The 13407-nt window shown below is 45.4% G+C and overlaps 3 protein-coding genes across 3 annotated transcripts in view; all 3 read left to right on the forward strand.

Annotated features, from left to right (window-relative positions):
* LOC128716017 (angiotensin-converting enzyme) overlaps nucleotides 1–3671 on the forward strand; it is a 60801-nt gene extending 57130 nt beyond the window's left edge. The window contains exons 9-10 of the mRNA XM_053810941.1: nucleotides 1903–2043; nucleotides 3350–3671. Of these exons, the coding sequence (XP_053666916.1) occupies nucleotides 1903–2043; nucleotides 3350–3671 (463 nt within the window). The remainder of the gene's footprint in view (nucleotides 1–1902; nucleotides 2044–3349) is intronic.
* A 1290-nt stretch (nucleotides 3672–4961) lies between these two features.
* Nucleotides 4962–11137, forward strand: LOC128712532 (laminin subunit beta-1-like). The gene is made up of 6 exons (XM_053807425.1): nucleotides 4962–5083; nucleotides 7746–7872; nucleotides 9445–9625; nucleotides 9707–9824; nucleotides 9889–10826; nucleotides 10893–11137. Exons 1-6 carry the CDS (start codon nucleotides 4962–4964, stop codon nucleotides 11135–11137), a joined length of 1731 nt encoding a protein of 576 aa, XP_053663400.1.
* Nucleotides 11138–11741: 604 nt separating this feature from the next.
* On the forward strand, nucleotides 11742–13124 carry LOC128715421 (epidermal growth factor-like protein). Its single transcript, XM_053810315.1, has 4 exons — nucleotides 11742–12083; nucleotides 12155–12651; nucleotides 12712–12891; nucleotides 12980–13124. Exons 1-4 carry the CDS (start codon nucleotides 11742–11744, stop codon nucleotides 13122–13124), a joined length of 1164 nt encoding a protein of 387 aa, XP_053666290.1.
* Nucleotides 13125–13407: the final 283 nt, after the last annotated feature.

The following is a 13407-nucleotide window of genomic DNA, read 5'->3' on the forward strand; positions in this document are numbered from 1 at the left end:
TTGATGATCGTCTCAATTCCATAATCCAATGAATAGCAAATCACGAACAACGGAGATGCATCGTGCCCGCTTATGACATTTCTTTTCGTCACATTTGCAAATCGAACTCAAGGTTACCCGGGATGCACGATGCTCGAATGGAATCGAAATGGACAGGCCCGGTTAAATCGGCCGTCGTGTTGTTTTAAGACTTTTGATCATTAGTTGACCTCTTTTTACTCTTACCATTTAGCACTTGTTTGCTCAGATCAGTTTCGGATTAGGGGCAAATTAAAAACTACCCAATAGAGAATATTTCTAGAAGATTTGCAAAACATGAAGCTTTATACAAACGAGAAGATCATTTTACTTTAGCAAAGAAAAACTTCAACTCGTACCTAATTTATTATCCGTCCAGATAAGTACACTCCGTTAAACGGGGTGTGATTTAATGATTCTTTTTAAGTCTTTATACGATACGGTATAATAAACGTGCCACTGATACTCCTTTGTCCCGCATAACATTATGCTCATGATCACCGGATCCCTTGATTGCCAGCACCAGGACAGCGCCGAGACGATACCAGACAGCGATCAATGGCAAGCATTTATTATGTAAAAGTGAACTATCCGCAATGTCTGTTATTATTTCGCCGCATTCTATCGTTTGTCAGCTCTAACTCTTTTTTTCACCGTCAATCTCGCGCTTAATCGTATGAGAAAATAATCCTGCATCAAAATCAGCACTCCGATGAAAAGCGCTCAGTGTGGGGGCGAGAAAAGTCGCCTTATAACCGCCGTTTCGGCTCAAGTTTCAGATTGAGATCGTAACCGGGCCGGACTATGGTGCTGCGCTACCGGGCTTTTGCTGCAAGACTACCGGCATCTATCAATCAAGGCTACCGTATCCGTGCTTTAGTGGTTGAAATTGATTGATCAGAATTATCAATCAGCAAAAATGCCCCACTCGACTCGGTGGGCGATGAAAGGATCTCAGCACCCGCTGGGAGCGGGAATAACTGGTGCATTAAGTCACAGTTCAAGGTACCGAAAGAATGTGTGGTGAACCGCACAATCAATCATCACTAATCGATAAAAGCTCGCGACAAATCAGCCAGCAGCGAGTTGGTCAATAGTGAGTGAAGCAACCGTTCTTTGCTGACCAAAAAAGTTGATCGATCGCAAAGCAATGAACCGTTGAAAGATTAAATTAGCAATCGTGCTCCAAATTAAGCGTTCCGTTGCCATGGTTTTAAACGTTGGTGCAGGCTAATAAGCGACATTATCACTTATTCGCATAGCAATTAAACTATTGACTCTTTTGTTGTCGATTTGAACGAGCGGTTCAATTTCAACCTGTACCTAATGTGGGCCACTCGAAAAAGCTTCCCTTTCGCGATGTTGAAGATCTTTAAAACCCTCCAAACCGTCCACCGAACACAATGAGTGGCCTACACGGCGCCTTTCGATGCACTCACAGCATAGCGGTGGCATGCACCATTGTGCAATGCCCCGAACTTAACCGTTCCAGGTGAATGTGCACCTATTTCTCGCAGCGCATGTTTTGGGCGAATCATTATTTGCCTTATGTGTCTGGTGGGCTGACTGTTGCTTTATTTTATCTTGTTGCGTTTGCTTGCCACCATTCATCCAGTCCAATCATGGAGGATCGATGCATGGTATCGAGTTCGGGCAGCATTGTAACCCACAATGGGGTAGCGACGAAAAACACGTCTAAGAAAAACACATTAGACAACAGTGAAACTGTTACACTGTAGCTGGTTATCAAACAACCAAGATCACTAACATGAATGCAATCTACACGATGTCTCTTGTCATATGGGGGTGAATTGGGTTCCATGTTTTCGGTATGCCGCTAGTAATATGACTAATTATTATTCCCTGTTTCTCTCCATCTTCCAGATATTTCTTCTCCAATGTGCTGCAGTTCCAAATCTACCGTGCCCTGTGCACCGCCTCGGGTCAGTACGTTCCGCAGGATCCCACCAAACCGTTGCATAAGTGTGACATCTATCGCCAACCGGCGGCCGGTAACATTCTCAAGTGAGTTGCACTAATTCATCACTTTCCCTCATCCCGCATATCGCGCTTCTGGACATAGATAGAAGGGATTAACGCTAAATGGACTACTTTTCCCGGCTCGGTCTGTGGAAATGTCACTGATTACTAAGGCTGACGTTGAAGAATTTGGGCAAGCTCTTACTGGCCTCGTTAAGGATCGGGCTAATGTTTTACAGTTCACTTATTACATCAATCTTTCATCTTCGACCGTAGTAAACTACATCATCACGGGTTCCAAGCATCGTTACATCAACTGACCGAAAAAAAACTGGTCAGGGGCGTTTGACGAGGGACACATGTTAACCTGCCATCCATTCGCCGCATGTTGTCATGTGAGGCGCTCGAGCATTCGAGGTCTTGTTTTTAGGTAATTCGAATCGACTCACCGATAATAAGGTCACGCCATCGGGAAGTAAGCCTAATCCCGGTTGGGCGAGTGGTATTAACCGTGTGCTTAAGTTGTCCAAAGATAACTTATTGATTAGGCAACGATTTAAACCACAACCAGGGCTCCACTCCTCTTTCAGTGTTACGTATCCATCAGCATTATTTACAAGTGGAAATGTTTCAAATTAATTACAAAAATGCACTTTAAGAACCTCTGAAAACACCCACTCACATAGCCTTCAGACTGGGTAAGGTTATTCACACATGAATTGGCCTATAATTCTTCGTGTCAAGTGAAACACTTGACATAGAAAGCGAAAGCAGTTTCGCGATGCCGATGATCCATCGGTTGGGGGTAATTGTGGTTTTTGACGGTTGATTTGCACCCGCTGGGAACGGAGGAACCTAAGCATCAGCAACCAACGTTGTGCCGCGGTTGCGTAATGCGTACCGTCACCCGGCTAACATGCAAGTCGTTACAGTACGCCATCTCCTGGTCACTTATCCCTCCACTCGCATGCGCATGTGCATCGCTGCAGGTGTTCGTGTTGAAAAATAGGAGATGGGATAAGATATTGTGCATAGCGAAGAATCCGTAGTACATACTGGGAGCAAAAGCGGTGCAGCGTACAGAACGGTGCTATTTACTCGCTCGATCTTAATGAATACCATTTTTGCCTTCCTTTATCCTTGCATTAGTGATGCCTTTTAGCGGAGCCCTTTTGTCCACTTACGGCAGCTAGTGCCAATCTCAACGCTGCGCGAATTTAATTTACAACCCACACTCACCATACTATCATCCAATGAATCTCAACCCCCCATTTAACGAACGCTTGATCGGTTCTTTTTCTCTCCCGCTTCTTACTTGTGTGCTCTCCTTTTGGGGTACAAACAAATACAGAAAGCTGATGGAACGTGGTGCTTCACAACCATGGCAGCAGGTCCTGCAGGAGGTGATCGGCGAAGGCCGGCTGGACGGTTCGGCATTGCGTGAGTTTTTCCGACCCCTCGAGGAATGGCTGAGGAATGAAAACCTGCGCAACAACGAGTACGTCGGTTGGATCTACGACGGTGATTACTGCAAGCACAGCATCGAGACGGCCAATCTGCAAGTGTTCGGCGGGTTCTACAATGTTGCGGTCAAGCTGCAGCTAACCAGCTGGCTGGTGCTTACGATTTCCTGCCTCATCGGTGCGCTGGTTCACCATCATCAGCTAAGATAGATGTCAAACGTTGCAATAAAGGTGTCACTAGCGCCTTATGCACTCCGAGCATAATGGCGCAATACGCCATGTCGAGCCGTTGGTCGTAGTGTTAGACATAAGTTAATAAATAATAAAACATCCTGCCTTTCGCATGATCCAAACCCTCGATCCAAATGACTCGTCAAGTTCATTGTCGTACGGTCGCTGCATCCAGGAAATCGGAACTTACAGGGCCAGTCAACTTGGACGTTTGACGGTGGCCAGTTGGCGGAGGGCAACAATTTGCCTCAATTGAGTAGAGTGGTTTTATGTTTTGTTTTCGGTCGATGTATTCCTTACGGTGGTTTCCTTAAGTGTGATGCACTCTGCTGGGAAAGTGTTGTAATCGGAGCAGTATCGGGAAGAATCAAGTCGGTTGGATTTCTACGAGACGTTGATTCATTGCTGCCTCTTTGAAGTAAATGGGGGATATTTTCGGTGAGTTAGATCTTATTCAGGGAGTTATTCTTTGAATGTAAATGAAGCCCCAGAAAGACAATGTAAGAATTATTGTTATTAATCACTTTTCAACTCAGAATATTAACTGTTTTCTAATTAATATCGGTCAACCCTTTCACGCATCCAAATTTAATCCAAGTCAACCGTTTTGATAAATATAGACTTCCAAAGGCCACTTCATGGAGTACTCTTGCCCACTAAGGAACGAACACGCTGACACACACTTGCACTTGCAACTTCATATGCTGACCTGCGTGCGTGACATCGACCCAACACTCAAACAACATCCCTTTAACGGTCAGCGGCAGCCGAAGCGGCGGCCAAGATCAAGTGCATACGCGCAAGCCTTATGTGTGACAAATGCAAACCAAAAAGGCGTCCGGCGAGGTTCGAAGGGACGGCCGCATCAAACCCCGAGATGGAAGCGCTAAATTGAATTTGATCGTGCTTCATCTTGTTACGTTTCCGAGGCAAGATGTTGATGATCCTCGAGATTGTTGGCGATTGGTGCGTACGAGGAAGCGGTGAGCAATCCGAATCGTCAGCCGGATCTGTCGCACGCTATCAGTGTTCCGTTGACTTCTGACCGATGCGAAACGGGACAAGAGCGGATCGTGTGTTGTGAGATCTAGATTTGTTGAGAGTGTGTAGTACGAAAAGTAAAGGGGGTTCTAGTGAAATTTTGCAAAAAAAAATATTGAAGAGTGATACATTACTTAACTACTGAACTGTGTTGACGGGAACTCACTCAATGTACAGTGATGGTGTTTGGTGCTTAACTATGTGGATTTAGATGTGGATGTAGGCATGATGAAGATTCTCCTCAATAAGGGTCCAGAGCAGTGTGGAGTGCTTTCGGTACTGCTGGTGCTACTGATCACATCCCAAGTCTGTTCTTTGCAAGGTGACAATGTGTGCTATCGATACGAGAGGTAAACTAAAGACGATTTGTGTTAGACACATGGCTATTTATGTAACTCAATACCTCCACTTACAAGATCTTGCGGGGATTGTCAAGACATTGAAATTAAAAAAGAAAATGGAATGGAAATATTAATGCAAATCGAGTGGGTTCATAATTTTAACCGTTAATTCATTAAACGAGCTATTATGTCTTTCCCTATGAACAAAGTGCCGCACCCCAAAGGGTCACTGTCAATTTCCCTCCCAGGTGTCAATAGCCACCTTATTAATTGGATAATGTAATGGATCGTAATTCGCTATGAGAACCGCACTCAGTCCTCCACCACGTGCCACTCGGAGCCGGTGCGGAAAAAGTACTGCTCGCAAAGGAATGGCAATAAAGTAACACCTTTGCCTTGGGCGAACGATCTCGTCTACGTTCGGAGACCTTCCAGACGGAACTCCGCCCGTTTGTAGTTGACACGCTGCAGTAGCGTTGCATTTTCCCTGACGACCTCCCCAGCTCGAACAATTGGATCGGTTAGACTACAGAGGAGGAAACGAAAAGGGAACAGCAGTGGTTTGTTGAGTTTTGCTACAAAATAGCTACAACACCACTGACCGTCAGCTGTGGACCGTCGATTGGGTGTTTGCCGTTACGACGAAGGAGGCATTAAGCTGTTTTTTTTTCTTTCCATAACTTCGTAATCAACGCCCAACTCTGGAGGCTGCAGTTGCTGGTTTGGCTTTCCTTTTCACTAATAGTTGTGCCCTTAAGTAACGAAGACGATAATAACAACAAAGTTCGCTGCTAGTTGCTTCCAAAAACTGGGGGTTTTGCTCCCGATGCGATGCTTCCGCATTTGTACCGTTCTTTGGCACGAAAGTAGACGCGCGTTTTCCCAGTATTGGGTGATATTCGCCGGTCACTGCATTGCATAACCGCTGACTAGGCTGCTTTTCATCTCATTTTTCTCGCACTCACCTGTCGGAGGTGAGTGTCATTTTTCCAATCACACCGTCACTATGATTGATGCGAACACTGTCGAACGCATCCAGCGGACACTAACGAGCGTAGAAAGGATCCAATGTGTCACGATGTGAGGTTGATCGGGTTGTAGCTAAGTGGTGTGTAAAATCAGTCTCAAATTGAACAGCCTGACGCGAAGGTTGAGAGAGCGCGTACTGAAAGGGGACACAAACAGACCAACTTTACGGACGAAGTAGATGATGCGTGTTACAGTTTTGGGACGCAAGCCCACCGCACACCCAAACAGGTGGTTAAGGAGCAGTGGAGCTAGTGAGCAATCGCATAACATGTATGTGATTAAGCGTCTTGCGTGTGGAGCACGCGGAACATAAATCAGTCTCAATTGCGCCAATGACAAACAGTTTCATTGTGGCAGTTGTGCAGATTATTTATACTTAAGCCCAACCGAAATTCAATTACCTTGGCAAGTTAAGTGTCTTGGTGAGCAGTGACTCAGGCGGCGATTATTAAGATGGTTGATATGGTGGGCAATAATTGGCAAAAAGTTTTGACATTTTTTTGACAAATTTTATTCTCAGAAATTAAAGCTTTGTTATAAGAATTGTTCAATTTTTTGGCATAACTTTTAAGTTATTAAGTTCAAATACTCTTTGATGAACTACTCACTACAGTCAACAAACTGGATATGATTTGTAATGACTGGTGATTCTTGAAGCTTAATCAGAGAATATCAAGTCAAACAAAGAATGTTTGTAGTCACCAACCCTCTGAGACCTGTGATTCAATTGATTTGAACATTTAACCAGATATTCTTCAAAAAAAAAATAATTGGCGAAAGCTTTTATTTTAAATTTGTTATCTCTCTGCATTTGCAAATGTAACGTAATTTTAACAATGTGCTCTTCCCGCTACCATCAGTAAATGTATATTTAATCACCTGCATCGGCCACCACATTGCGCTCAGAATGTTGCGCTGCCGTAACGCTGTGTACGCTATACTTCTTCATAAAACCACCCGATTCGTTCGTATGATCGCATGCGAAAACGAGCAACGAAAAATGCTTCACAGCACACTTTAAACAACCCTCAATCCCGTAATTGTCGAATCAGACATGTGCGCAACGCAAAGTGAAGCTGTTTGGCCAACCGCTAGCTGAAAAATCTTAACAGCACGAACGCATTTTTATCTCCCGGTGCTTGCGCGATTGCTGACGGCGCGCAATTAAAAGGCAGGGCAAAGTAAACCCACCAAAAACCAACCGAATGTGGGCCACCATGCTGACGAACGAACCCCGCACGAGGGATGCTAGAGCAACTAAATGTGAACATCGTGAGTGATGCAATCGAGTGGCGATGGCGTGTGGCGTACCACCAGTGCGGCATCACACGGGAAGCGATCGGGAGTTTGTTCTGGTCCGCAAACTAGGGACCGATCTCGTTATGGCATTTGAATTAAATTGAAGGAGAAAAAAATCACCTTTCGTTCGTGCGGGGTGGCTCTGCAATGTAATGACTTTCTTTGCTTATGTCGATTTGGGTTAAAGTTGAAATAAATGTTGCTAGTGTCGATCATTTGCTCAAAACATTTTCATATAAATTGGCAATCCGACGCTAAGCAAACAGACCTGAAAAAGGGCAAAGAGCTGCTATTAGGCTAATGTTATTTTTAAGTGTTTTTACGCATGTTTTCAACATTGCAGCTATGCCGAAACGGAAACCATTCCACGCAATCAAACAGTGCAGGTGCTAACGCGACAGTGGTGTCTGGAGATCCCACCGAGATGCACCTCGTATCGAACAGAAATTAAGGAAGTGTTTGTTAAACAGGTAAGAATAATCCCACTCTCATTAGTACACCTTGCTTTACGTTCTATATCACTTGTTATGCAAATAAAAACACACAATGACATTTCGCTTCTGTGACTGCAGCACTAATCTGAGTCATGCTACAATCTACGCTAATAGCCCGTTAACCCACCCATCAAGATGCCATAAAAAACAACGTTTGTCACAAACAGGCAAATGTGCCGCCGAATTGCTATTCATATAAAAAAAAATTATGCTGCTTTTGCGCGCCAAAAATACACAACCCCAAAATCGCACCACGCAAAAGGAGTGTGCGCCCATAACAGATCGTAAACATCAATTACTGCTATTAGATTTAGCGGGCGCAATAGGGACCGGTCGTAGCGCTCCCCCCCTTTGAGTCCCAAACATAAAATGTCTCATCCATTATTTCATATTGTCACTTCCGCCCTAGCGAGTGCCGCAGTGGGGTTTTGAGTCCGCGCTACGGGCGCTTCTTTGTCTTCTACTCATCATCTTCAAACTCCCGCCGAGAACGCGGAATGTGCGGGAGCAGTGGAAGGCCGATAAACGCACCAAGACACAATACAGTGCACCCCTCAAGAACAGGAAGCGAACGACTTGGTGGTTGAACGTTCACACTATCTGTCAGAATGCCGCACCCGGTTGAAAGTAAAACGAGCGAAACAAAAGCCCATCATCGCGCAAGACAAGCCTATCTGGCGGTTGCTATCTTTCCTTTGTGCGAGAATCCTCTTCACCGTTGCGCCGCTAGTTAGTATTCGGTTTCGGAGTCTCGGGCAGTTTCGGCTAGTCCGCCTTTTGTTTCCTTTCCCGCAGCGACAGGGAGGGCTTTAATTTAATCAGCCAGCCAAACCGATACGATCGTGCCCGGGTTTGGGGATGGGTTTTAATGGGTTTGAAGTGGTGATTCGGGATTGTAACTGATCGGTCGCATACATGACCGCGTGTATTATGGTCGAGCCTGGGAAATGAAAATGCTAATGCCGAAGGGATGTGTTCATAAGAACAAGCACGAACATAAGACGAATCAGAGTTAGAAAAACCATCTTGGAGACTTCCGACTGCGAATGAATGGAAAAGGAAGCTTATTATTGAAGAAAAACGAGTAATTTAAATGCTCTAAACCGCTTCCGAAAACGCTTTGGAATGTACATGTTACTAATGGGTGTTACCTATAATAGAGTGAAGAGTAATATGTTTGTGAATAAACAATTCCATGCACTTTGATTGAATCATAAAACACGACTACTTGTGAACTTCATGAATGTAATGTTTCATCATCAAACCTAACCAATGTTTAGTGCATTTTCGCCATTTTAACGCCGTATATCTATACCCCTGTTTGTATGCATGGTGATCGTGTTTATTGCGTCACAGCCATATTAGGAACGTAACTTCCGGTCGTCATGACGTAGTGGTTCTGAACGTACATAAAACCTGTTCCCTTACTGTCACTATGAACCATTAACTCTCGCACCTCATGAATGTCCGCAAAAATTGGCAATAACGGGAGGGAACTTTATGATGCTGCTTACTTAAAATAACATCACTACCTCAATATGCTTACAGAACGTCACCAAGACACGGCGGGTGGAATTCTGCTGCGAAGGGTATCAGGAACGGCGCACCGGAAACGGAACCAGCGGCGAGTGTCGTCCAATATGCCGCGGTGGGTGCATCCATGGCGAGTGTACGGCACCGAACGTGTGCTCTTGCGAGGCTGGTTTCGGGGGCAAATATTGTCTGCAGAGTAGGTGCCGTTTGGAAGTTGGTTGTTGTGCGGTTTACGTGTCCCGATACTTAATGAAGCGCTGTGAGTGATTACTTTCAGGGTGCCGTAATGGAACGTGGGGTGTGAACTGTCGGAATCGATGCCATTGTCAGAACTTTGCACATTGCGATACAAAAACTGGACATTGTCGGTGCACTGAGGGCTGGATGGGAAAATAGTTGAGTACAACAAGGGACATTCAAAGGATTAGTATTTGTTAATGTCGCTTACATCCTTTACAGCTGTGAAACTCCTTGTGCGGCAGGCTACTTTGGGACGATGTGCGTTAGCAAGTGTAGTTGTAGTACTCGCTCGTGTCATCCCCAAACAGGAATCTGTATGCCGGATGATGAGATAGTAATGTTTGATAACATCACCCGAACGGTAGAGAACAGTTTCTCCTCCGAAAGCACTGAGCGAATATCGGCCGAACAATGGATCAAAGTTGAGAACTTGACACATTCGACCACCAGCAGTACTACCACCGACAATGCCAATATTACAAAAACCACTTTTAGCACTGCAAGTACATTTTCGGAGATACCTACCTCATCCACAACGGAAGCTGCCGGACAAATGCTACCGAATGCGACCTACGCCGAGTCCTACCACGAGTACCTGCCGAACAACACCGAAATGAGCATGGTCCTCACAAAAGGTCACTCACGTACGGCCAGCAACGAAAGTATGTACGAGCTAGTTACGACCACTTCACGCGTCGAGATCACCTTCATCGATACGGCGGTGAAAAAAATTGAAGATCACTCCACGGTTAACAACGCGACCGACGAGGAGGAAGAATTGCTTTCCATATCTAACGACACCGCGAACGATACGGACACCCAGCTCGTGTATCTGGAATCGGAAAACCATCCCGTACTGGTGGACATATCCGGGGAAGGAACGGCCCACAGTGAAGCCAACGATCGACAAGCGTTTGTGACGATCTCCTGTTTGTTGATCACACTAGCCCTGCTCATATCGGTTGTATTTTATATGAAGCGTTTAAATAGGAAAACTCTAGCCAAACCTGCACCCAGTACACCACCGCCAGTAAAGATTGTCGACGAAAGTGTCCAAACGGGATCCGATTCCAATCGATCGTCTGATCCACTTCCAGATTTGCCGCACGTAACGTACACGAGAGTAAAGCCAAAATTGCAAAGAAATGGAGATATCGGTGAGTTATATCTGGCTGCTGTACAATGTGATCATCGTGATGATCTCTCATTACAATTGTTCACAGAACACTACGACGTCCCGGCAAACAACAGCTTCATTCATCGGGCTAAATCATCGCCGTACAACTACAACTTCACTATCAATCAAAAGCATCCACCCAGAAAGTATAGCCTGGAGCATATCTATGACGAAATCCAATATCCACCGTTGGCGGAAGCGGCGAATGGTACGACCCAGCCAGATAAACCATCAGAAGATCAGCTGGATGAGAAGGATGAAAGCTACTCCAAACAGATAGTTCTCACGTAGAATAAGCTTTTATTTTGGGTTATTTAATTGAAGTAATAAACTTGTTTTGACTTTGTATCTCATTCGTTTCATTCCTTTGTGAGATAAATCCTCCTCTTACACGTGAGACATCATCATGCGAACGTTCATCGCTACTGATTTATTCATTTGCAATTCTTCAATAGCCATATGAAATATGAATTTCTATACGAACCATTAATCAACCCTTTTTACTGTACCGCTTCATACGTTCCGTATGGCATTCCTCCATCTCTTGCATTAGACTTGCCATCTTGTCACAATGGCGTCAAACTTGACCGAGAGAGTATGTGTGCTTAAACTTGCAAGATCACATGAAATCCCACCAAGATCGGACCGTAGAATAGGATTGCCAACCACATCATGCGCTATCATGCTAATTGAGAAACTCTAACGGAAAAACCCACACTAACCCACACTCAACAATGCTTCCGTACGATATCATCGCGTAACAGCGTCGTTAGAAATCGCTGAGAACTCGCCAGTCGCGTTAATCCTACCGGAACATTCCGTGCGGTAAGAGTTGAGTTTGGTGCTCGTAAAGATTCTACAGAGAGTTTGAAGTTTTGTGACGCTACATCACAGTATGGAAGCTGCCAAGTGGTGTCTACTGGTTGGTTTGGCTTTGGTCTGCCAGTTTGGGCTCGCTCCCGGCCAGGAAGGTGTGAAAACATGGCGCAAAGGTGGTGATGTTCAGGTAGCTTCTTACCAACCGACGTTCGTGAACGAGAGTTACATCGAGAGGGAACCTTTGCGTCCGAACGCGACCATGATGAATCTGCACCGCTCGAACGAGTCGGTTAGTGCACTCGATCGATTCATGAACAAAACCAAGGGACAAATTCCGGCTGGTGTTTGCTTTGAGGAGGTGCCAACTGTGTCGCTGTTGAAGTACAATCCACGGGGTGATATACCGCAAGGCAATGGGGTAAGTTGGCTTAGGCGACATCGAGGAACTGATTGTTGGGCTTATTATATCCCATTTTTTCTGTTTTTCAGTCAAATCCATCTCTCAGTCGCATCCAGGTTTGCTGTCCGGGATATGAGCGTAATGTGCACAACTTTAGGAAGTGTGAACCCGTATGCGAGGAACCGTGCCAGAATGGGCTCTGCGTTGGACCGAACACTTGCGAGTGCTATCCGGACTTTGTACGCAATGTTCAGGGACGGTGTGTTCCGACGTGTCCGATCGGTTGTGATCATGGAGACTGTGTGATCGGGACGGGTGAATGTCGCTGCCACGAGGGTTACGAGTTGGATCGCACCAGCAATAAGCTATGTGTGCCTAAATGCACTGGAGGATGTGGTGATGAGGGCCGCTGTGTGGACGTGGAGCGATGCGTGTGCAGTGAGGGATATTCGTTCGATCCGAAGCTGAAATGTGCTCCACACTGTGAAGGAGGTTGTCAGAATGGGCGATGCGTTGCACCGGGTGTTTGCAAGTGTGAAGCGGGCTATGAGATGACGGAAATCGGTTGTGAACCAGTTTGCACCAAGTGAGTAGTGTTTTGGTAAGAACAGTAGATTCTTACTTAATGTTGCTTAATTTAATGTAGCGGATGCTTCCACGGTGTGTGTACCGCACCGGAGACGTGCTCCTGTAAGCCAGGATATCAGAAGGTTGGTGATCAATGCACCGCAACTTGCGATCGACAATGTCTCAATGGCGAGTGTACTGGACCGAATGTGTGCAGCTGTAATCGTGGCTACATCCTCGACTTGGCCAACTCCTTCCAGTGAGTATACCTACTTGCAAGAAACTCTTTCACATGAGCAGTCTATATCAACCATGTTGCTCTTTCTTGCTTACTCTTTGCTTTCTAGTTGCATTCCCCACTGTCCCAACGGTTGCCCAAATGGTGTCTGTTCCGGACCCAACATGTGCCTCTGCAATGCAGGATACGTTAAGGATCGCTCACTGAAAGGAAGCCAAGCATGCATCAAGCGCTTCGAGGGAGTCAAATCTTAAACAAACGACTGTAAAACACTACCGCGAAAACAGATAACGTACCCTATGCCATACAGGATCGTTTTGCAAACGGAATTCCTCAACCGAAGTCGACGATTTCGCGCTGCACTGCGCCATTGCTGTAATTGATAGCGCTTATCGCAAGAGTTGCTAGTGTAGAATGCAGCCGCAATAAATAACGAACATAAAAATAAATGTATGTAACGAATCAGCAGTAATGCTTCATTGAACAAAGCCAGTGTGATTGAATTTTTATGCGTTTTTAATCATTTCTACTTAGGTT

This window comes from Anopheles marshallii, chromosome 3 (assembly GCF_943734725.1).
Source record: "Anopheles marshallii chromosome 3, idAnoMarsDA_429_01, whole genome shotgun sequence".
NCBI classification, from domain to species: Eukaryota; Metazoa; Arthropoda; class Insecta; order Diptera; family Culicidae; genus Anopheles; species Anopheles marshallii.